Genomic DNA, 26,956 nt, shown 5'->3' on the forward strand with positions numbered 1-26,956 from the left:
AAAGTCATCTACATAGAAATATATGAACTAATAACGCCGAACAAAAGTCGATCATAAATGTGTTTTATAAGTATTATCTAATAAATTACTGACCTGTCTCTAATATAATATGTGTTTGTTCTAGTAAAACGTACGTGCCCCTCTTCATATTAGCCCAGCACAGGCCAACATACGGGACGCAGCTATACAACAGAGCGAGATATCAGTATTGCGAACTCCCTCTAACTGCTGCGTCCTCCTCTAAAAAAAGCTGCGTCCCGTTTGTTGGCCCATTTTGCGCGAATATGTAGAGGAGCCTGAAGCTAGGAACATACTACGCGGACGTCCGTCGTAAATCGACCGCGACCGCGACCGATCAGTGTGCACGGAACAAAACATCCAGCGAGCCAGATTTCGATCGGACGTCCATGCATGCGCTCAAGGCCACGTCCACGTCCGTCGACCGATAGTTTGCACGGTTATATGTAATTTCATTGTCCAGATTCCCGTCCGCGGTCGATTTACGACGGACGTCCGTGTAGTATGTTCCTAGCTTTAGCTAAACGTCCGCGTAGTATGTTCCTAGCTTTACCGTTTTTCCGGTTGCCGACAAGGCGCTAATGCCATAAAGATTCGTCTATAAACTAACCTTATCGATTAAGTGGTACCTTTTACTAAAAAAAAACCGGCCAAGTGCGAGTCGGGCTCGCGCACAAAGGGTTCCGTAGCAGCAAATATAATAAACCAATAACTTAACCAAAATTACAGTTAAATCAACCTATCTCAAAAACTATAAGAGATACTTTGATCAAACCAAAAATCGTTGAAAGAGTTAATTAGCATGCATCACCTCTATTTTTTTTAGAATTTTATACCCCGTAGTTATAAAAATAGAGGGGGGGGGACATACTTTTTACGACTTTGAGAGCTGATATCTCAAAAACCGTTCACTTTAAGAAAAATGTTTTTTAGAAAACTTTATATCATTTTAAAAGACCTTTCCATTGATACCCCACACGGGTATGTACATCGAAAAAAAATTTTCATCCCTCAGTTACATGTATGGGGGCCCCACCCCCAATTCTTTTTTTACTATTTAGTGTCATAATTTTGTAGCGGTTCATACAACACATATTCCCATCAAATTTCATCACTGTAGTACTTATAGTTTCCGAGTAAATCGGCTGTGACAGACGGACAGACGGACAGACGGACAGACGGACAGACGGACATGACGAAACTATAAGGGTTCCGTTTTTGCCATTTTGGCTACGGAACCCTAACAAACACAAATGGCTGTATTACTTTCTTTGCAATCTCTGTATGAAAAGATATTGTTTTTTTTTATCATGAGTTATGTATTTCTTGGTAGACTATACATTTTGATTTTTGTCATTTTCGTGTACCCAAACTTGAACTGGCGTACTATTTTTAAGAAGTGTGCGTAACGGAACGTCAAACCCATCTGGCAACACTGACGTTGGCGCTTCATTCAGTTGGTCGTCAGCCGTCAGAGAGGACAGTAGTGAAATATTTACGAAAATAATAAGTTTATCTATGTCAATAATATTGTAGATTTTAGAAAATAAAATAACCTTGCAAATGTTTAATGTATTTCCTAAAAAAGATAAATGCTCTTATCATAATATTCAAAAAATTGTTAATATTTCAAATAATTTAATTTTACTACGGGGTTATTATTTTTTAATCAAATTTTTCTGTCAACGTCTATGACCTAGAATTTCCTAGACTTTTCCATTCCACGTCCATCTTTCATGAAGAGCCAATGCCAAGTGATTGGTTCGCCAATGTGTAAACAGCGGCTCTTATCTTGGCCAAGGGGTTTCACAAAGGGTTGGTGGAACCGTTGGCCATATGTGTACAGCGGCCATTAAAAATTTACATTACACATGGTATATTACCGCACTAGTTATCTCTCTTCCTTATTGACAATTGGATTGGTGCATTTGATGCAAGTGAGACAGTGCCAGTAGCATATCGTTATATCGTTCGCCACGGTAAACTACCGAGAGGAAAATTTTATACACTTTCATCACAATTGCAGCATTTTTTTTACCCTTTTTAACCCGTTAAGGTTAGTCAAGGCCGCCATTAAGACGCTACGATACCCCTCATTTCTCCATACAAACGCTCTCGCCTGTTTCCTCTCTGGTTTTTGAAGCTAGATCAATGGTTTTTTCAACATAGACTTTTATTATCAATATCTGTGTCGGACCGTTTTGCTTTTTTTGATATTTTTGTTTTAAAAGGAATTAGAGCTTCTCAAAGTTGGCCAAAACGGCTTAATTGAATTTGCCAGAAAGAAAGGCGTGGTATTCAAAACTGAGATCAATTATTCAAAAAAACGAAACGGTCCGACACAGATAATTTCCTTGTCATTCTGATTTCCAAATTTCGTAACGATTGGTTAAGTTTTGGAGGAGGAAACAGTCGAGAGCGGAACCTCGATTTTTGCAGTTTTTACGCGGGATTTCGCGCCTGAGCTGCAGTTGTCCCTATCGCACCAAATTTAGGGGCGGGGCTAAGTTTTTATATACGTACACTGAAATAAAGTGATGGGAAATACTCGACATCTAATGTCGATAATCTAGTGATGTGAAAAGTTATCGATATACTACGTCGAAATATCGACATACCGTGTTTGACGAACTTTTTAGTTAGAAATACGTAACTATTATATGTTCATATTTAAAATTGGTGGTCCAAAAAAGACCAGTCTGCTCCGAGACCACGGGGACAATGCCGTCCTTGAAACGTCGGAGGTTAGTGTTTAAAACATAGTAAATACGCGATTAAGTCCCGTTTGCAATACTAAGTCCATATTTTTATAAGTATAGGTACGTAACAATTGCATACAGGTATAGGTTTATTTTATACATGCATAACTTTTCTCGTCATTGGTTTACTAGTAACAATTATAAAGTTATGCTGTATTTTACGATAGATTCCACGAATATTAGGCAACTATTTGGTATTCGGTCTTTTCAGCCATTTTGCCGAAAATTTGGTATTCGGTCATCATTCTTTATTTATTACTATTCTGCCGAACACCAATTAGGTAAGTAGTTATATTAGTCATATTATATGTACTTATTTACACACAATAAAAACAGACATAATATTAATAATTTAAGTCATGTTTTAAAATATTTAAAAAAACGATGGGCCTTATTTAGTAATACATAGTTTGTTCAGGTTGGTACCAGTACCTGCCCTTAATAAGGCCCAGTGCTTATAATTCTTCTAAGTTTTATCAATCATGCCGTTTTGTATATTTTCTTCGCAGACATAGAATCAAAAAATGCCCTAAATAGTTACTTCTCTAAATAAGGCCCATCGCTCGCTTCTTAAGTTTTATAACTTATAATGTATTGTGTTTATGTGTATTGTGTATCATAAGTTTAGTACTGGGCGTTTGCGGGGTCGCCTTCCACTCTGAGGCCACCACTCAAATACTGGCGCTGTTGATAGCTCATCTTTGAAGATTATATCCGATCCATCTCTATTTCCGCAGCGCTACTTCTTGGGTATCGAAGGTTGTGAACATGTGGACACATGGGCGGAATGGGCCTTATTTCATACCTGCATCAAATAAGACCCATAGTTTTTCTGTTTAATAATACTTACTTTTTACTTTTTTACTTACTGCACGAAATTTTTGAACCATTTACACTTATCAAGTTATAAAATGTACATAACATTTCGAAACTTAATAGCCGGGCCTTGTTTGCATTGACATTACATATGCCCTTAGTAGGTAGATGAAATGAGTATTACCAACGTTTTAATTCTGCGGTAACAAAAATGCTTTGCCGAAAAGTATAAATAAGATCTAAATAATAAAAGTATATAAAGTATCTATACGTTTAAATAGCCTAGGTTTAAATATAGCTGGAAAATTAGTTAAGCATTTTTATGGTTGGTATGCATGTTGGTAACCACGAAAAAATGCACATTTTATTACATTATGATTATGGTAAGTAATTAAATAATTATATAAATATTGGGGACACCTTACACAGATCAACTTAGCCCCAAACTAAGCAAAGCTTGTACTATGGGTGCTAGGCGACGATATAACGCAGGACACCATCGCGAGCGCAGACTTCTGGCCGAAAGGTGTGGTTTTTCGGCGATTCCGGGGCAACTTGCCGAAGCCTACACCGGGGCAAACGATGCAACGGAGCCACGCTGTTACGTCATCGCCCAAATAAATTGTTTAGTTTTAAACTTTATTGTTTGTTTTTTTTTTCTTACTTACTGTTTTTTTTCTTTTTTGTTATCTAAGTTTCGTGACGCATTGGTTTTACTGTAATGTCATGTAAACATGTTTTTACTAATAAATAAATAAATAATACATACTTAAATAGATAACATACATACATACAATCACGCCTGTATCCCATAAAGGGGTAGGCAGAACACATGAAACTACTAAAGCTTCAGTGCCACTCTTGGCAAATAAGGGGTTGAAAGAAAACGAAACTGTGACATTGCAGTGACAGGTTGCCAGCCTCTCGCCTACGCCACAATTTAACCCATATCCCATAGATAAATACAAAACAATACTTAAATAGATAAATACATACTTATATACATAGAAAACATCCATGACTCAGGAACAAATATCTGTGCTCATTACACAAATAAATACCCTTACCGGGATTCGACGAACGACGAACGACGACGGGAATCGAAGACAACATTAAAATTAGGTAGTTAATTAAAGTACTTTGAAGTAACCTGCTGTCCTACGGGATAATAGTACATTACGATACAAGTGCGTAAAAAAGGAAGTTCGAAACGAGTGGCGATAAATTAAAACACGACCGAAGGGAGTGTTTTAAATCGACACGAGTTACGAATTTCCTTTTCGCACGTGTATCGTACGACTTTTTCAGTACAGATGAGCCTCCGAAGTTTCGACCTGCCATATAATGAACCACTTCTCGCACTAGTGCGTAAAAAAACACCATCTGTACTGAAAATATTATAATATATATAGGTATCCATATATTTTTATTCTTTTCCTTCTGGCGACCGTCCTTTGTCACCCATGTTTCACAACTAAAGAGTAAGACGAAATTGACGAGTGAAGATGCTCTGACTGAAACAATTACTTTTCATATTATTAATGTTTACCATTACACACAGAGCAAAATCTCATCGGTAAATATTGTCAATTTTACTTTATTTCGACGTGCGTTTATCATAGCGCTCTTGAATAATACGATTTTGTAAAGAAAATATCTCCTAGATACATACTATCAATTGTGTCGCTTAGTTTCAAACTTGGGTACTTAAATCCATTCTGCTTTAAGATTGAATATATTAAAAATATATATTAACCTTGTAGCAGAATGGATTTATCCAGGTTTGAAGTTAAGCGACACAATTACGCTTAATTCGGTATGTAAGAAATACCTTATTTTTTGTTAAGTTACTGATGGGCCTTATTTCATTCATGCAGCAATTTGGGAAAAGTGCACCTACTTAATGCACAATTGCACATGGACCCAATTTTTTGACCCATTTACACTTATCTAATTATAAAATGTACATAACAATTTCGAGACTTTTAACCGGGCCTTATTTGTATGTAGATTACAGATATCCTTAGTTGGTAGATGAAATGAGTGTTATATACGTTTTAATTCTATGGTAACAGAAATGCTGATATGTAAGTATAAATAAGTTTTAAATAATAAAAATATCAAAAGTATCTATACGTTTAAGTACCGATACCTAGGTTTAAATTTAGCTGGCAAATTAGTTAAGCATTTTTATGGTTGGTCTTGTTCTGTGCTAAGCCTTGTATTTCTAATGCTAGGTAGGTAATATGTATACACAACCCTAGAAAATTAGAAATATAAGATGCATATGTAGCTTTCCATCTGAAAAAGGTCCTTATGCTTCATATGCAATAAGATTTTGTTTGGCAGATTTTTTGTTAGAATTCTGCTTAAAAGTTCTAATTACCTTGGAACATAATCCGGTGTCTGGTAATATAATAGGTACCAAATTGTTACCTAGTTAAATTTTCCTACGCTGTCACTTCTGTCAAACATGTGCAAAAAAAAAGAATAAGATTCACATACATTTTTGGTAGGTAGATACTGTCAACCAATTATGTAGAATCCTAGGCCACTCTAGAACCCTGTCGTATTGACACCGTCATTTATTTGCTACAGAAGTCAGTTTTACTTTTACTGTGAAAGGGTCTAGATTGGCCAATGACCTAGGATTCAGATTAATTGGTTGATTGTACGTACCTACTCCTATAATATGGCTTCTCTTTGAAATCGAAAAGGTTTTAGCTTTTTACATACCGAATAACTTTATTTCGCTAACAATGTGACTCTTAAAAGAAATCATCTTTTAAGATAATCACATTATGTATAAGATAAGGAATTGTTTCTACTATTCCTTAAAACATTACAAATTTGCATTTTAGTCAAATCAGTACACTTAATATCTTCACGGAGTCCAAAACATTTTGCATCAGAAGTCCGAAACTAGACAATTAAAGAGAGCGCTTGAGCGCGAGTAAGTACTTGTGCCGGCGGTGGACGTGGGTGTGTGCGTGCGCCACGCGCACGCACACAGGGCCTCTCTGTGGGTGCCGCCCCCGTCAGCGCGACGGCGATAAAGACCTAAAAATCTCAAATTTGATTTCGTGCTTCGGTATCGTATCCTCTTAATATCTGTATCTACAACCCGTACCTAACGGAAATTAGCTTCGTCTGCATCTAAGACTAGGTATGAACTCATTTCCTTTTTGAAATGACTTGTTATTGTGCAGTACACTTGTAGTTTCTTTGGTCATGTATAATTTACGGGGTGATCTTAGCTACTTTTACTATGGGAACTACTCCGCGGAGTCGCGAAAAAAAATCATTAATTTTTGTGAATGTGTTCGTAAATTCTGAAAGGGCCAACTGATGATCATTCCGCTGGACGTCAACAGTGTGAACAGTGTTTTAGAACTGAAAAGTGACAACGCCGAGTGCGCCCATAAACTTTTAGTCCACAGCACCCCAAGTTTCAATGGGCACTCTTTCACGGCAAAACGGCACGCGCGGATCCAGGGGGGGGCATGACCCCCCCCCCCCCCCCCCCGGAGCCTAGATTGGCCATACAAATAGACCACGTGACCCCCCCCCCTGGGGCATAGGCTACTTTTTGTCTCTTTCTAACTCTCGACTTCCCTTAAGGGGGGGGGGTGGAAGTTTGTATGGAGCATTCCGCAATTTTCGAATTTAACGCGAGCGAAGCCGCGGGCAAAAGCTAGTAGTTTCATAAAAAGAAACCTACATCATTCTTATCCTCTACCTCTACGTTGATTATCAGAAATATTAAGTCTGTTATTTGTGATTTATAGTGCGTAAAGCCTATAAGAAGAATCTTGGAATAATTTCGCAATGTAACAGACAACGGTGCAAGTTTAAAATGCTTCGTTTAATGCTGGCTTAACATGGAACCATTACAATGGATGAATAATTGTCAAACATTGATTTATACAGTACTTTATTGCACAATAAGAAAAGTGGGATAAGTTTCGTTTTCTTTCAACCCCTTTTTTGCCAAGAGTGGCACTGAAACTTGAGTAGTTCATGTGCTCTGCCTACCCCTTTATGGGATACAGGCTCTGTAAGAAAAGTGCAAATGGCGGACATAATGCCAAAGGACTCTGGATGGACCGAGATATGTGACGTACACAAAGGGAGGCCTATGCTCAGCAGTGGGTGATTACCGGCTGAGATGTTGATGATGATGGCATTATCTACCAGTCAACCATGGGCTAAACCGAGAGATCAAGTTGATGCAGGGTTCTAATACCCACTGCTTTCTGGCGAGGTTGCGGAAGAGTACTTCGTCGTCCTGGGAACCTCGTCCTATTGCAAAGCGACGCCGACGGGCATCAGAGTGGTTTTAGTGGGTGAACTATGGGTCTCATCAGCCTGTGGAGTCCGACATAACCACCCCATCCCCAGGCCCCAGGCCTGTCCCCGCGCCTATGTGGTAGGCGTAATTTCCCCTCTTTAAAAAAGGGTCCTAACTGTCGTAAGTAGGTACAGTTAGATTTATAGTAATAATAATAATTATGCAGATATAGCGAGATCACTATGCCCTACGCTCAAAATGTTCTGGAAACCACTTTCATCAAGAGGGTAATAAAAGAATAAGTAAATATCATAGGACATTTTTACACAGCCTGACTGAGTCCCACCGTAAGCACAAGAAGGCTGGTGTTGTTGATACTCAGACAACGATATAGGATATAACAACAAATATAACTAAGACTTTAAATACGTATTTAGTTACATAAACTACTAAAGAAGATTGATTAGAAACAAACCTCGCGAATCCTGAACAAATGAGAATTGATTAGTCTGAATTATTCCGCCATGTTACTCGGCAATTCTCTAGGGTCATCAATCACTTGCCAACTTTCTTTTATTCGAGATAGGTATCTGAATTGTCTAATCTTGGCAATAGTGAAAATTGCTCGATACCACAGAACTAGATTTGGATAGAAGAAACAAGTTCCTCTATTCGTATAGGGGCCGAGCGTGTCAGATTTTGTACTGAAGTTGTTACTTGCCTGTGATTTTAAATATGTATCAGGCCCTTGAATGTCATAATTTTTGTGTTGTTGCAATTAAATATCACGCAACGAGGCATTTTTAATGTTTTTGTTAACTTCAACTTACAAAAATTGACGCCCGGAAACTGCAATTAAAGACGGACAACTCAGTGGATTTTACTGAGTTCATTTGACACGCTAATTTTCAATTTTTTATTTCACTAATTTTGATTTCACTGTCCTAGAAGTCAACTGTTAAATATGTTTAGTAGTAAGTTCGTGACCAAACTTAAAGCTACAGACATAACAAATTGTTGTTTTTTTTTCTATCAATAGGTTTTCAGCCGGTATAGATAACTGTGCCAAAACAATACATAAGAGCGCTAATCTTAAGTGTAACGTGATAACAATATTTATATTATGACTCTAGTATAAAAATATGTCTACTTTCAGGTTAAATAAAAGAGGTTTTATTTACAAAAAATATATTACCTTATACATGTGTGGTGGTCAAAAATTGTAGGTTCAAATCGCGTTGATGTATATTTGTATAAAGTAAAGAAGAAAATATTCTGTAATAAACTCAAACATAATATTATAAGTTCATTTTTAACGACCGGTCTGGCCTAGTGGATAATGGACCCTGCCTGCTAAGCCAAAGGTCTTGCGTTTGAATCTCTTGATAGGGATTTTTAGAAACCTCACTGGGTATCTAGAAGGTTTTTGCGAACTAATATGTTATGTAAGTAAACTGAATGGACCTTGGGCTATATGGAGCGTGATGGCCTTTCAACGCCGATTTGCTCAGATAGTACGAGGGTTGCCATGTGTCAAGATTTCTCCTGACATTTACCTACCTGAGGAGGTTTGATCCTCTGTCACAGAATATATAATAGTACAAGTACAGAAGTCAGAAGGCCCACTGCTTTGATGTTCACAAAATGCCGCCTTTTAAATGCCTACAAAGAGCCGCACGTGCGCAGCGTCGGACGATAGGGTTGCCTATGGATTAAAACGAATGAATACTCAGATAAAACGTACGCGTACTTCGCGGAGGGCGTCGTCTACGCTTCTATACGTCCTTGAGGAGACGTTTTTTAAATTACATCCGGGCGGCGTGGCGCTGACGTCCGTTCCGCGTCTCACGACATGCGTCGCCTGTGTGTAGATGGTCCCTTAGGCGTTATGGTAATATGTTTACACTGTGTTTAATGGTTATCTACTATTTATTACTGGTTATCGATGAATAGTTAGTATAACTTGCTCTTGATCTGGTACCACTAAATAGATGAGTTTTTTGTTCTGACCTAACTCGTTAGGTCGGATATTGCCTATTAATGGACCATCATGCAGTAGAGTAGCGTTGTTACCTGACTCAATGTATTTCTCTCTATTTAATGCATAAATAGCAAGAGGCTGCATGTAGCTTCATACTTTGCTATTTTTTTTAAATATACATCGGTGGCAAACAAGCGTACGGCCCGCCTGATGGAAAGCGGTCACCGTCACCTATGGACGCCTGCAACTCAAAGAGTGTCACATGCGCGTTGCCACCCCATTAGAAACTTGTACATTCCCTTTTGCTGTGTTAAATGCACAGTAAAAAGGAGTGTAGGTACAAGTTCCAAGGAGGGTTCGGGTTGCCGACGACTCAAAAGACAATAGACGGAATAAGTCAGTTCCGTAAGTTCTCCCGTCATCAGCACACCGCACCCTCGTTGAGCTCTGGCAGCCTTACTCACCGGCAGGAACATAACACTATGAGTAGGATCTAGTGCTATTTGGCTGCGGTCTTCTGTAAGGCGGAGGTACTACCCCAGTTGGGCTCTGCTCTAGATTCGTGCGAGATGATATCCGCTGTGCTGTGTCCTACCACACAAAGCGGAATATCATTCGCTATGCCCCCTACAATTACTATTATACGTAGTATTTATTTTCTCTATTTTCCATCGCTATCCCAGTCTTTACCCTGGGATGCGTTTAGCAACTGGTCCCAAGAATTGGCTTAGGCACCAGTTTTTAACACAGCGACTATTGGCCTTATTGGTATTTTTTATACGATCAAATAGATAAATATCTATGATATAGTTTTGACCTTATCAATCTGTATAACTTAATCCATATCCATACTTAATATTATAAATGGGAAAGTGTGTGTGTCTTTTTGTTTGTCCGTATTTCATGGCAAAACGGAGCGACGAATTGACGTGATTTTTTAGGTGGAGATAGTTGAAGGGATGGAAAGTGACATAGGCTACATTTTGTCTCTTTCTAACGCCGGCGAAGCCGCGGGCAAAAGCAAGCTAGTACTGTTATATCACATCATGTGTATGGTGTAACCGTGCCTTAGAGATATTGATTTTTCAGGAAACCTTATAAAGGCCGCCTTGCGAACAAAGTTATTTCACATCACAGCTACTCTTGGAAACTTGGCCTAATATTACACATAGAATTTTATTTTAGTAATTAAAATTTTGAAAAAGACCTCGACATACATATATAGTGGACCGATTTTCTTGAAACATGGCTAAGAACACTCCCGACTAATTCAGCTTTCAAACAAAAAAGAAACGAAATCTTTTTTTTTATTATTTAAAAATCGACATTTTGTGTGACGTAATATATGGATTGCCTCTTAGGCAAAAATTATAAGATAAGCCATTTTGTTATCTCAAGTAGGTACTATCGGACCTTCGTATTTGAAATGGAGTAGGTATACCGTGGTAGTAACTCAGGAGTACGGGTACAGTCAGTACTGCGGAGACGCCACATGGCCTTTGAAGAGTTCAAACTCAGAATCTATTACAAATTCATATCTACGTGAGCCATTTTTTTCTAAGTTGTCCACCCCACTTTTTTTGTAACACGGGTATTTTTTACGCGATTCATACTCAGAATCGCGAGTTCTTTCGGTCCTGATAGGAGAAAAAAATGTCCCAAGATTTCCATACATTTTTCAAACCTTCCATTCCGTTACCGATACCGCCATACAAAATGTATGAAAAAATGGTAACGGAATGGGAAAAAAACCTTGAGACACTTTTTTTCTCCTATTAGGATTGGAAGAGCTCGCGATTCTGAGTTGAACCCACATAAAAATTTCCAAATCCAAAAACAACTGGGGTGGACAACTTTAAAAAAATGGCCCACGTGGTATAGTTTTATTTCACGCTATACAGCGCGTAAACGTAATAAGGGCGATAAATGAAACCAGGCGTATAATTCAATATTGTTATCATTAATTAAGAGGTGTTTTTGATTTACTCATAATTTTCACCCCATAATGAATTTTTGAAAAAAATCTCAGCAGCAATGTACTGTAAACGTGATTGCGATGACAATCAATGACAACTTAGCAGGGGGAAATTAGCTAAAATTACGGCATAATTAATGGAAGGTTTTTTTAAATTGAAATATGTACGTTATAGACCGAAGTTTTTTTTCATCAACCCTCCCCACTCCTCCCTCCTCTGCGTCACCCCTCTACCCTCCCTTAAAGTGCCGAAAATGCGGTTTTTCTCGATTTCTGACAAAACTGTTGAAGATACAGAAAAAGCGCGTAGGAACGAAGTAATCCTTAATAAATTTACTACAAATCATTCATTAACACTTTGGTTCTAGCACTTATAGTTTACGCGTGATCCGTCACGAAAGTTGGTCCTTTGCTGCAATCTTCTTTAGTGAATGTTAAGTTTTCGCCCAAAATGCATACGAAATCGTCGAAATTTGTTTGATATAACTAAAATATTGTAACTCATGACTAAAATAAAATTAAGGGGGAAAAATCACTACCATGGGTGGAATTTCCAATATGTCTTTGAATTCCAGTAACTATTTAAGACGTAATATTTTCACGGTAGTAGTCGCTAGGAGTACCAATGATCTATATAGTGTATCTATGACTGGGGATGAGCTTTTTGGTAGAGCCCTGGAGTATCAATCCAGTAGCCGTGAGTTCAAGCCCACCCATGGTAGTGATTTTTCCCCCTGAAATTCATTTTCAGTTTATAATATTTTAGTAATATCAAACATATTTCGTAAGCAATTTGGGAGAAAACTTAACATTCACTAAAGAAAATTGCAGTAAAGGACCAACTTTCGTGATGGATCACGCGAAACCTATAACTCCTATAAGTGCTAGAACCAAAGTGTCAATGAACGATTTGTAGTAAATTTATCAAGGATTACTTTTTTCCTACACGCTTTTTCTGTATCTACAACGGTTTTGTCAGAAATCGCGAAAAACCGCATTTTCGGCTATTTAAGGGGGGGAAGAGGGGTGACGCAGAGGGGGGAGGGATGGGGAGGGTTGATGAAAAATAACTTCGGCCTGTAATGTACATATCCCAATCAAAAAAAATCTTCCATTAATTATGCCAACATTTTCATACATAACTTTCCAGAAGCAACGGACTAACTGTCAACGAGCGTTTAACGGGAGTGTGTTTGCATTACGTTGCGGGCCGAATTAATTTGTATGGATAAAAAAAATATTTCAATTTTAAGTAAAAGTTATCTAATTACATTTTATACGTCCTATACTCACCACCGTTAAGAGGTTCGCCCGTATTAGGTTTACACCCTGTATATGTAGTTTCCATAGTTTTATTTCACGTCCTGTGTGTGTGCCTGTGTGTATCATGAGCATATCTGCGCAGTAAGAACAAGATAATGAAACTGCACTATTCACCTGCACCATACAGGTCTGAGACAAAAGCGAACAATGCCTGTGTAATGGGATATTCGTATAGAAACGCTTTGTTTAGATTTGACACGGTCTCCGTACGTAATACATAAACATATTATTATGTACTTATAGTACAGTAGTTTTTATTGAATTTCGTTAACTTCGGCATATAGTTTTAGAACAAAACGGGACTTAATCGTGTAAAGTTGTAAACACTTACATTTATATTTGGCCCGACGTTTCGAACATCACATTATGTTCGTGGTCACGGGTAGACTGGCGAGGAATTGCATCAACATCTTCTATTAGCCGTGCCAGCCGTGGTAGCCAGTCTACCCGTGACCACGAACATAATGTGATGTTCGAAACGTCGGCCAAATATAAATGTAAGTGTTTACACGATTAAGTCCCGTTTTGTTCTAAAATTATGAGTGCAAATGCAAATCGTGTTAGTCTAAATCAATATATTTCGGCATATAGGTCCATTATAGCCCGTAAACCAGGACCTATGGGTTTCACGACCTCTTAGAAGGCTGGCCCTTCACTTGACACAGTATCCACTCTCAAGAAATTCCGAAACTGCACATCGCATCTCGCGGCATGTGCCTACACTCTACAACTCTACAGTCAATTAGGCAAATTAAGACAAGGCCGCCGGCAGGTCAATTGCGCCTGTTAGCTCCCTTTATATAACCGTTGTGTAACAAATACGGTGGAAATGGCGAATAGATATAGTAAAGTAAGTGGCTGAAATTTTGTATACTAACTAAGGAAATAGGCGTTTAGTGAGATTATACGTCTAATGCTCGGAGCGATCCGCACTGAACTAATATGTTTTTCTCCTCACTAGCTCGGAAACACGTGTTTTGTTCTTTAATACCAGCGGGTAAAAACGCATTTTTATCCACTAGTGGGTAAAGTAATTTGACCTTGAATAAAGTCAAATTAACTGACATTAAAATTGATAAAAGTAGGTGAATCTAGTAATAAAGATGATTTACTACCTGTGGAACTACTGGAAGCAGTGATAAACGCATTTTTTGCGTTTAATTTCCTCCCTTTAGTGAAGGGAAAAGTTTTGTGTTACACTCGGGTGCAAATTCAAATGTATTTTACTTCTCGTGTGTTAAAAAAACTCGCAAGTTCAGGATTATATTTTCGAATCCTTTCACTTGCTCGTTTTTCAATTCCACACTCGGCGTTAAAATACAACTTTGCCTCCTTGTATAACAAATAACTATATATTAACTTCAGGGAGCGTTTTAGAATGGCGCGGATGACAACATCAACTTCATACAAATTGGTCGCGCGGATCGCCGACACCAAAACCAGCCTAAATCCATCTTCACTTCAGCTCGCCTAGCCGAAATGACATCTTTGATGCTGGACGCCGATCGAAACGCAGTCTCAAGTCTGGCTCTGTCATGCTTATACCTACGTTTTATACGATAACGATAATAACGTAAGCGTTTGTGCATTTGGGTGCGTACCCAAAAGCACGACAGAGCCTGACTGTTCGACTGCCCTCGTAGCGTCGATTGTCATTTCGGCTAGTCCGGCAGGGCTCTTATACATAGAAAACGCCCATCCAGACATACGAGACTAATCGTACACGTACAGTCAACCAATCTGAATCCTAGGCCACTGTAGAACCCGTTCACAGTAAAAGTCAAAGTGACTGCTTTAGCAAACAAAGCACGGTGTCAATACAACAGGGTTCTAAAGTGGTCTAGGATTCTAATTGGTTAAGTTAACCAGTAAGAAAATCATCAAGTGACAATCGATAATTAAACTGACACTGATGACAAAAGTGATGAAAAAAGTGATTAATATCACGTGACTTTTTGTTAACATAATGTGATCGACGCATCTGTCATCCTGACAAATTTTTACTTTTCGATATTCGTTTGTCCATAAATATTGTTATCTTTGCTACATGTAGATACCTACACGTGTCTTGTCTCAATAAAACTTAATCTTACATAACTTACCAGCAATGCCGAAATAAATGTAAGATAACTTGGCGGCCAGCCACGACATTTCGCTTATGCCAAGCGTCCGCCGGATCGAAAGACACGTTTCAATATTATAGACGTGGAGGTTATGAAAGTCGAGGTAGACAAAAGTAAAAGAAATAGACAATTTCACTGCATTTATAGATTATTGCAGCGAATAAACTCAGAATCACCTCGGCAACCTGTTATTGACATAGACATAGAAAATCTTTACTCAACATCACATGAATAATATGTTACAATTGTTACAAACAATGAAAAAGTGTTACATTACATGTAATAAAGTCATCGTCCTCTTTGCGTTATCCCGGCATTCGCTACGGCTCGTAAGAGCCTGGGGTCTGTTGACTACTAATCTCAAGATTTGGCGTAGACGTAGTAGAGTGTAACTGGTTTTACGAAAGCGATTGCCATCTGACCTTCCAACCCGAAGGGTAACTAGGCCTTATTGGGATTAGTCCGGTTTCCTCACGATGTTTTCCTTCACCGAAAAGCGACTGACAAATATCAAATGACATTTCGCACATAAGTTCCAAAAAACCCTTCCCCCTCCACGGGTCAAGTAGGTCTCACAGACCGTGGTCTGAACACTTCATTTACGCCGTAGATTTCACCAATGAATGTTTATATTTCAACTTGCCTTTCATTTCAGGAGTCTATGAAAACCTTCCACCTTCTCTTGAATGAGACGTCCCGACGACTCCAAGGATTGACCAAACGACTCGGGAACTTGCGTGGACAAGTCCAGACCCTACCACGAGGCAGTTGCTGCCGCTGCAACAGCCAGGACAGAGTGCCAGAAGGCTGCTGTACAGTTCCAGAGGGCTAGTGGTAAGTTGGAAAATTTATTGAAAGTTTTTCATCTGTAAGGAGATAGGGTTTGTTCAGGGGAACAAACCGTTTACAGGGGTTGACCAAACGGCTCAGAACTTTCCAAGTCCAGACCCTACGACGAAGTAGTAGATGTTGCTGCAATAGCCAGGACAGCGTGCCAGAAAGCTGTTGTACAGTTCCAGAGGGCTAGTGGTATGTTAAAAAATTCGTTGAAAAATTTTATTTTCTTCCTGATTCCCGATGACTCCCAAGGGTTGACTAAACGACAAAGACTAAAAGGGTTGACCAAACGGCTCGGAAGCTGCGTGGACAAGTCTAGACCCTACCACGAAGTAGTATATTCTGCTGCAACAGCCAGAACAGAGCAGAAGGCTGCTGTCCAGCTCCAGAGAGCTAGGGGTAATTTGAAAATTTCATTGAAAATTTTCACCTCTTTCTGAATCAGACGGGTCAAAGACTACAAGAGTTGATCGAATAGCGCGGGACTTGCATGGGCAAGTCCAGACGTTACCACGAAGTAGTAGCTGCTGCTGCAAAGCTAGGACAGAGTGCCAGAAGGCTCTTTTACAGTTCCAAAGATAGTAGTAACTGTCCAACGAATTATAAATATTTGACAGCGATATTCCACGAATCACGTCCTCGCTTTCTAAGTAAGAAGTTTCTTACGCGATCTCATTTTCACTTCAGTCTGTGTTGTGTTCGAGCAGATGTACCGCAGTTTATCTCTTTATCGATTTTCCATATTGGTGCGACAGAGCCACTTGCGTCATTCGCCATGAAGATTTATATGTTTCTTTCATAATAACGTGACTACACGTTATATACAGTAAAAATCCCAGAGAGACCCTTTGAAGGCTCGGGCAGCCTTGGCAGTCCATATAGCGCTGATAAGAGTGATAAGGAAGAAACATCCGCCGGCCGATAAACTGCAAAATGTGGCATTGATTCCCCAGCTTTAAAACCAGACCGCTGATAAGATTACACTGTGGTTCTGGTTGTTGATGATGAGAATTGCCCTGAACGTTTACTCATATTGCAATAATGAGAATGTTGCGGTAGATTGTATGGAGCATTTCGCAATTTTCGAAATTAACGCGAGCAAAGCCACAGGCAAAAGCTAGTATTCAAATAATCTACTTTACCTTGAATAAATAGACTTGTATCACATTTGAACGTTTCAGATCGATAAGTGATTATGGTCATGAAAATTTGAATAGCCCAGTAGCTGAGGTAACACATCAGTGTTACCTCATATTTATATTTACAAAGGCCACGGCCATTTTAGCCTGGCTATATTTTAGTGGCCCTGACGGTGAAAACGCAAGAATCAGAAACGACGAAGAAATATTTTTATTGCCATAACTTTTTTTTTTTTTTTTGAGAAAAAAAAAAACAACTTAAACTAATTTTGTAAAAAAAACATGAATTAACTTGCCTTAAACTGTTACGTTTAATGGCAAGATGCGCTCATTTTTTAAACAATCTTAAATTGTATATCTTAACCTATCTTAAATTGTATATCTTAAGCTTGTGGACAGTCTTATTTGATAGACGATCTTTTCCAAATTGACCTACCCTTCTAATCCTCTACCACGTCTGCCGTCGCAGTGTCAAAGAGATTGATGTCTTCTTACTACAGTAGAACCCGCTTAAAACGATTCTGAGGGGACCCAGTCAAAAAAGCGTATTATACGGGAAATCGTATTAAACGTGAAAAAATTGTGTTTCATCGTAAACTTTTAATATGGTTACTTTTTCTTGGAGCGATAATGCTTTTCTTCCTATTTTTGACATCACTGAACCAAAGATGGGACAAAGAATTCATAAACTCAACACCGACACTCAACACCGCAGCAGTGATAATGAGGGAAGTGTATGTAGGTAGGTACGAACTATCGCACTAACCGCTGAGTTAGGACGACAAATTACAAATTTATCTTTACGGCGTCGCCGTCGCCAGAATCGCGTATTTAGTACAGTACAATTAGTTCCAATTTTTGTCACCCGCATAAATAAAGTTGTAAAGTAATGCAAGCTAGGTGGGTGGTTTTAGATGGTGTATTAAGCGGGGACGCGAGTCGTATTAACCGTGAAAAAATGTCTGAAAACAAGTCTCAAATTGTAGGGACCGGTGTAAAATGGCGTAATATGCGGGAAATCGTATTAAACGTGATTGTTTTACCCGGGTTCTACTGTATCTCTTCTTCTCAGTTGTTCCCTCATGGCTGAGGATCGTGACCAACAGTGATTTCTCTCCACTTGACGCGGTCTAGGGCCATATGGACTACCATCCACCACAACCACAAGCTTTTTCACGGACTCAGTCCACCTTAGCGATATTCCACCCCTGGAGCGTCGGCGTTCGATTTTGCCGAGCATAATGTTTCTTTGGAGAGTGTGCTGGTTAGAAGTTGAGAGCCGCTTGGTGATATTCCGTTCTCGCAGTATTAACTAATTTGTTCTAAGCATCGTCTCTAGCACCACATCTCAAAAGCATCAATCTTTTTCCTATCTAGGGTTTTTAAGCTCCAAGTATCAGCGCCATACATAAAGATGGAGAAGACCAATGCTCGTACCAGCCGTACCTTCTTACTATACGTACGTCTTACTATATCTACTTCCAAAATTCTTGCTACAACTAATGCGTAGAAAGTAACGTAGATCTTTATTTGCATATCTACTAGTATGTTACATACGTACCAATATATGGACCCTGGAAAGGATGTAGCAAAACATTGTTTATTATATACAATATCGAAGAGATATGCCAGTGTCAGACTTGTACTTTGATGTTTACTTTGCATTATGACGGGGCCCATTTCTCGAAGCTAAAAGTTACAGTTACAAGCGAGCAATGGGTCCCTGGGGTTCCTCAAGAAGCGATTTTCACTTTTCAGGGTTTTGTCATGCGGCTCGATTGTTTCGGTAACTGATTATTCAGGAAATCAGACTTTTGCCTTTGTCTCGATCTATTGTCAATAGATTCAAGTTTTCCCCGGTGCATTTTCAGCACTAAGGGCCGGTTGCATCAAACCGTCTATCACCGTTAAAGCGTTCGTTAAATTTTATTGTATGGGAAGTTCCATAGTCGTCTGCTGCGTGACGATTAAGGCCCTAATTCGCAAAATGCATTACTTGTTACGTTGAAACTTCAAAGGATCATACGTACTGAGAGGGAATGTACTAATATTATCTGTCTGCTTCCAACCTTTTAAACATAAGGTTTTCGAGCACTGACAGAGCAACAACACTTTAAGGCTGATTTTCCAACAGATAATCTTATTTAAACTTCACGCTCCATATTGCTCGGAAGTCGGTGCGAGGTCACGGCCAAGACCAGGACCGTTAGCTTCCGTACTGATTTCAACGTTCGTGTTCAGACACGCATTACATTGTGTGTTTTTGAATGCTTTGGTTGAAAGAAAGTAATGCCATGAAATCTTGTCGGTTTCCTATGTTAAACCTGTGGCTTCTATTTACGAGTATGTATACCGCATACAAAAATACCTCATTATCAAAGTACTGAGTCAAAGTTTGTTCTTAACTTTTCCTGACTGCTTAAAATCAGGTCTGCGTAAAGCTGACCTGAAATACAGGGTGTAAACCTTATACGGTCGAACCTCTTAACAGTGGTGAGTATAGGGCATAAAAAATGGAATTAGATAACTTTTACTTAAAATTGAATTTTTTTTTTAACCATACAAATTCATTCGGCCCGCAACGTAATGCAAACACACTCGCGTTAAACGCTCGTTGACAGTTGTCATTGATTGTCACCGTAACCACGTTTATAGTACATTGCTGCTGGGAAATTTTTCCAAAATTAATTATGGGAATTGTGGCGTAGGCGAGAGGCTGGCAACCTGTCACTACAATGTCGCAGTTTCGTTTTCTTTCAACCCCTTATTTGCCAAGAGTGGCACTGTAACTTTAGCAGTTTCATGTGCTCTGCCTACCCCTTTATGGGAAACAGGCGTGATTGTATGTATGTATGTTAATTATGGGCTGAAAATTAAGAGTAACTCGAAAACACCTCTTAATTAATGATAACAATATTGAATTATATGCCTGGTTTCATTTATCGCCCTTATTACGGTTACGCACTGTATATGACTATTAGTGTCAATAGGGCGCTGTTATTCTAATGTATGCGGTGACAGTTCAGTAAAGTATGAAGAAAATAACCACAAATATATCGATTTAGACTAACACGATTAATCGCGTAAACACTTACATTTATATTTGGCCCGACGTTTCGAACATCACATTATGTTCGTGGTCACGGGTATTAGACTGACGAGGAATTGCATCAACATCTTCTAGCCGCGCGAGTTTCTCGAACTACCCGCACTTGTTCTTGATTATTCACTTTTGCGCTAAGGTTTCTTCTCTTTTTTACCCGAATGCATGACATAATTAAATATTGCATAAGGCACGGAATACACTAATTTTACGAGCTACGAGTAAATTGTTTAGACTTACACCTGCTTTAAAAAAAGAAACAGCTTAAGAAATTCATAATCACTTGTAAAATACGCCCTTGTATCCGAATCGATACTCTCCGCACGCGATCGTGATGATATCTGTTTTATAGGCCCATACAATCGTACGTTATAATTATGGCTATTAAGTAAGCGATGGCTGTTACAATGGTATCCTGTATTTATTCTGTCTGATATAGGAGCTCGTAGTCGAAGCGCTGGTGGTCTAGCTGTAAGAGCGACTTTCAATCTGGAGGTCGCGGGTTCGAACCCCGGTTCGTATAGCCTGACAAGATTTTATTTGACCCTGAAAGAGTGTCGCTACAAACCGCTTTCATATGGCAATAATGTGCGGACGTCATATATAGTGGGGACAGCGTGTACTGGTTTCGCGTTAATATTTGTAGAAAATGAAAACAGGGTTTTAGAGAATCAAAGTTTAATAAGCAAGGTTTAAATACTCGCTTCTTGTTTCTGCACAGGCTAAAATCCATGAATCTTGTGCCTTTATCGAAGTCGTCGATGTTTATTTTCTTTTTGCGTGGGACCTTGTTTTATACTGGTGTCAATGATGTAACGGCCTTCTTATTTCTATAAATATTTTTCACGGCAGAGCTACAGACACCTTAAATAAGAACAAAAATATATTAAGCTAAATCGAAACCAAATAATCAGTACAGGACAACCGCACTATAAATTGTCAGTACCGGACATGTCAACAACCGATTTCGGAACATTGTTAACGAAATACTGTGAAATCCTTCATCCTTTTTTTTGTTAGTAATTTATCACCTTAAGTATAATTATTTTCACTTTTTTAAATATTATTTTGGGCAAATTTGCGATGAAACCGTTAGAAAATTGAAAATATTTACTTCTCGTTTACATCACTGAAGGTACTGGAAGGTCAGTTGGCAGTCGCTTTCGTGATAAGCTAACTCTTATCCGTATACCTAAGGGCCTATCACCGCCGATATGGAATCAAAAATGCTTTCTACGCATATACTTACATCGTGTACTTTCAGAGTAAAATGACGTTGATGAATGAAGCGCTGACTCTCGGATTAGTATTTATGCTGGTATTTTTTTTACCATTTCGTGGTAACTTATATGTTTAATTTATTTTAATTATTGTTTCTATTTTTGTACTTGTGTATGTTTTTAGTTATCACGAATCAATTATTGATTGATTGATTGATGGTGACATACAATTAGGGCATGCTCCCGGTATTTCCCGGTTCTTCATTTCCCGGGAAATCCCGGTAATTTTATGGTGACGAAAGAACCGCGACAAAAATTTAGGAATAATTAGTAATGTTGAATCTGACAAGATAAACATGATATTTATCGCAAATAGTGCAATTTGCAACAGTGCTTGAAACCATGGTACTATTGTACATCCTTATAAAACGTAAAGAAACCACAGTAAAGAATTATTTAGGGCAAGAATTTGTTAATTATTTCCAATACGTATCGACCGATAAATATTCCAAGACGACCGGTCTGGCCTAGCGTGTAGTGATAGTGACCCTGCCTGCTACGCTGCGGTCCCGGGTTCGAATCCCGGTAAGGGCATTTATTTGTGTGATGAGCACAGATATTTGTTCCTGAGTCATAGATGTTTTCTATGTATATAAGTATTTGTATATATATATATATCGTTGTCTGAGTAATGGGACTCGGTCAATCTGTGTAAGAACGTCCTATAATTTTTTTTTTAAATCCAATTTGCTTATTCTCTCAAAACACACAGACGGACGGACACAGTCGCGACATAAGGGTTCCTTTTGATTTTTTTTTGGTATAGAACTAGAACCGGAACTCCCGGTTCCAGTCTCACTCAGAACCGGGAAATGATATTCTTGGAACCGCTCCGGTTCTGCATGCCCTACCCTACATACAATGTAACAACAGTATTACAACTCCAGTGACTCCACTCCATGTGACTCGCACATATGTTTTTTAATGGCATTGCGCGACTAGCACATTACCAACAGTTGACGGATACAAGTTTACGAACCTGCACGAATATAGGTGTATATTATCAGCACGTCAAACTAGTATGCGTGCGCGCACCATCAATTGCTTGCAAGCCGTCTGATAACCGCCTTCCGTTGGGGCGCATTCCACAACGACAATGTCATGTGCATATTACATATAAAGACATTTTAAAACTTTTATTAATATTTAGACATTTAGGTACTGCTAAGTAAAAATATTTGTCAAGAGACAAAAAGTAGCCTGTGTCACCATTCCTTCAACTATATATTTCCACTTAAAAATTACGTCAATTCGTCTCTCCGCCGTTTTGCCGTGAAAGATTGACGAACAAACAGATACCCACTTTCCCATTTATAATATTAGTATGGATATTTTGTAGGTGCACGACTGGTTCTCATTTTATGGAGTACTAGCTTTTGTCCGCGGCTTCGCTCGCGTTAGAAAGAGACAAAAAGTAGCCTATGTCACTCTCCATCCCTTCAACTATATTCATTTAAAAAATCAGATCTATTCGTCGCTCCGTTTTGCCGTGAAAGACGGACAAACAAACAGACATACACACTTTCCCATTTAACATATTAGTATGGATTCCATAGACTCAAATTACATAATTCTAACGGTCGCCACTAGCATTATTAAGACGCTACAGGATCGAAAATGCTAGAATGAAAAGGAGCCCCTCTTTTTTGGGAATTCTAGTTTAATATACTAATGTTATTAAATAGATTTAACGGAAAAAAATTGTCCATTAAAAACAACTCAGTTAAAAAATATATCAGAAAAAATCTTTAAAATTTAGGTTCCACTCTCGACTGTTTCCTCCTTCAAAACATAATCAATCGAAACGAAATTTGAGAATCTGAATAACAATGAAATAATCTGTTCCGTACAGTTTAGTTTTTCTGGCTAATTGTCACCAATTTTGAATACCACACCTTTTTTTACGCCATAATCAATAACGCCGTTTTTGGAAATTTTTGATGGGCTCTAGCGTCTTTAAAAATAAGAATATCAGAAAAATCAAAATGATCCGACACAGATAAATATGATCTGTGTTGAAAAAATCATTGCCTATCTTCAAAAACCAGGGAGGAAATAGTCGAGTCGTCTTAATGTTTGATATGTCCATAAAATTGCCTGCTTCCAATATGTGTCGACTAACTCTACGAGGAGGTACCTATTTTTTGTTGTAGCACTTGGATTGTAGGATATCCCATATATAACGACCGTGTTACACAATACAATAAGTACAATTATGTTTTATAAATCAAACATAAACCATGGTAGACAACAGGCTCATATTGATATTATAAAATTTATAAATACCCTTTGACCTATTGTTATAAGACCTATTGCTGTTCCCTCGACGAATGCTTTGAAAAACACACTATATTTTTATGTCAATGCCTAGTTACGCTGATAGCAGTTACGCCATTAAAAAAATCATATACATATAACTGTATCTATGTATAACTACCTTTTGCCGGCCGGCTTCGCTCGCGTCAAATTCGGAAATTGCGGAATGCTTCATACAAACGTTCACCCTCCATTTAAGGGAAGTGGGGGGTTAGAAAGAGACAAAAAGTAGCCTATGTCACTCTCCATCCCTTCAACTATCTCCACTTAAAAAATCACGACAATTCATCGCTCCGTTTTGCCGTGAAAGACGGACAAAAAAGAGACACTCACACTTTCCCATTTATATAATACTTACTAGCTTTTGCCCGCGGCTTCGCTCGCGTTAGAAAGAGACAAAAAGTAGCCTATGTCACTTTCCATCCCTCCAACTATCTCCACTTTAAAAAATCACGTCAATTCGACACTCCGTTTTGCCGTGAAAAACGAATAAAAAAGAGACAAACACACTTTCCCATTTATAATATTAGTACTCGCATGGTTTTTCAAGAGCGCGCTGTTATTTTATTTTGATATTCAAACAGTTCAAAATATGTAGGTCGTAAGAAGTAAATAGTTCTTTATGATTTCTCTAAAGTTCATCTGTACGCGCGTACAAAAAGCTAGTCTGCAACCGTTTCGAAGGGGTGTTATAAGTTTGACGTGTCTGTCTGTGTGTATGTCTGTCTGTCTGTCTGTTTGTCTGTCTGTGTGTGTGTCTGTCTGTGGCATCGTAGCTCTCGCGATGAACGATTTTGAAAAGCTGAGTCTGCAGCCATGTTTTTAAACTACTATCGGGGGTTTTTAAAAAAATTTAATTTTATCGACTACAGTACTACTTACTATAAATAGAGTATACGGGTTAAACCTAACCTTTTGTTGCAATAAAATGGCTTGTAAAACATAACCCTCATAATAATTCAATGTTGCCTTATCAGCAATACAAGGTCAGTGTCAGAGATAATTTTTATACGCCTCTATGACCACATGTTCTTATCAGGAATCTATTCACAAAATATTGCCTTGAATGAACCTACAAGACTAATATAACTTGACACCGATGTTCATAACAACTATGGGCTATTGAAGGTCTGACTTTAACTGGTCTGTTTATCCATACTTAATATTATGACCCGTGTGGTGACGGGTTAAGAATTTCACCACCCCCTTTCTTCCCGTGGGTGTCGTGGAAGTCGACTGTGGGATACCTACGGGTAAAATTGTGGCGTAGGCGAGAGGCTGGCAACCTGTCACTGCAATGTCGCAATTTGGATTTTTTTCAACTAAGTGGCACTGAAACTTAGGTATTTCTTTATGGGATACAGGCGTGATTATATGTATGTGTGTATACTTAATATTATAAATTGGACAGAGTGTGTGCCTTTTTATTTAAACGTTTTTCACGGCAAAACGGAGCAATGAATTGACGTGATATTTTTATGTGGAGATCGTTGTAGGGATGCAGAGTGACATAAGCTACTTTTTGTCTCATACTAACCCCCACTTCCCTAAAATGGGGGTGAAAGTTTGTATGGAGTATTCCGCAGTTTCCGAATTTATCGCGAGCGAAGCCGCGCGCAAAAACTAGAGATATAAGTGTTTGTAGTAAAACATGTAGTTAGTGACTTCATAGTTTGTTAGTTAATGCAAATAGCTTTAATGTTTATCTTGAATGTTTATTTCGGTTGGACATGACAATGTTTATTTTGGACTAATTTTGCTAATGGCGTTTTCTTTGGTATACTTATTAATGCGCCCGCTGTGAAAAGGCCGCGCCTTCGAATACCTGATACTTGTTTCTACGTAGATAATTATCATAGAAAAATGAATATCATGAAATAAGTGATAGTGAATTCAGACTTAAAATGAAATCGTAAAATTAAAAGTATTAATGTAATGAAGGTTGAGGGGAGGCGATGGCTGAGATACGCGTCATACTCGTGAACGGGTGCTGTTTGTGAAGACCGGTCTGTTTAAGCTTACAGGGTTATTATACCTAATAAGTAACATTCATTCTGATTTATATTTTATTAGGAGGTTCGGTTCTCGTTTGTTTCTTTCTTTTAGTTAATATTTTTATCTTATTACCTATATGATTTTGACTCTTAGAGACCTTATATACATCTCTAAGGATAATTAGATTGTATACATGTTATTTTTAGTTGTGACATTTAGAGCCATTTGCATCTCTAAATTTTAGACTTCTTTTTTTGTATTTGTACTTTTCTATATTATGTGTAGTTTTTAGTTGAAATTCGACATTTAGAGACCTTATACATCTCTAATCATTGTTGTAGCGTTATACTTAGTTAACGTAGAATCAGTATATTATTATATTATCAATTGTAATTTCAGTTCAACTTTAAATGTTATGTATATATGACGTGTAAAAGTGCCCCTGTGGCCTATTTGCTGAATAAATTATTTTTAATGTGAAATGATATAGGAGTAAGGTACCTAGTGAAGTGACTGATGTAAGATCATCTGGCTGAATTGGTTGCGCAAGCAAGCCATTTGGGTTCAAATACAACGATGGACATAGTTGATCAATGATCACAGTTCAATTTCAATTGGAATTTATTGGCGGCACGGATAAATTCTGTAGGCATGCGATTGTATTGTGTAGACAATATCAAATAGCGGGAAAAGCTTTAGGGCATTGTAATATACTGGGAAAAAATAGTATTTTATGAAACCGGTATTCAAAAGAGGTCAAAAAAACAGAGGGGCGTGGGTAAATCCATACTAATATTATAAATGTGAAAGTGTGTGTGTCTGTTTGTCCGTCTTTCACGGCAAAACGGAGCGATGAATTGTCGTGATTTTGTAAGTGGAGATAGTTGAAGGGATGGAGAGTGACATAGGCTACTTTTTGTTTCTTTCTAACGCGAGCGAAGCCGCGGGAAAAAGCTAGTTGTTAATAAAGACGCCGCGAGTATTTTTTGACTCAGTTAAA

At 38.4% G+C, this 26,956-nt stretch overlaps 1 protein-coding gene across 1 annotated transcript in view; it reads left to right on the forward strand.

Annotated features, from left to right (window-relative positions):
- LOC125227923 (SH3 domain-binding protein 5 homolog) overlaps window positions 1-26,956 on the forward strand; it is a 38,475-nt gene that overhangs the window by 6,112 nt on the left and 5,407 nt on the right. The window contains 2 exon segments of the mRNA XM_048132328.1: window positions 15,942-16,013; window positions 16,015-16,120. Of these exon segments, the coding sequence (XP_047988285.1) occupies window positions 15,942-16,013; window positions 16,015-16,120 (178 nt within the window).

The sequence above is a fragment of the Leguminivora glycinivorella genome, chromosome 7, assembly GCF_023078275.1.
Source record: "Leguminivora glycinivorella isolate SPB_JAAS2020 chromosome 7, LegGlyc_1.1, whole genome shotgun sequence".
In the NCBI taxonomy this organism is placed as follows: Eukaryota; Metazoa; Arthropoda; class Insecta; order Lepidoptera; family Tortricidae; genus Leguminivora; species Leguminivora glycinivorella.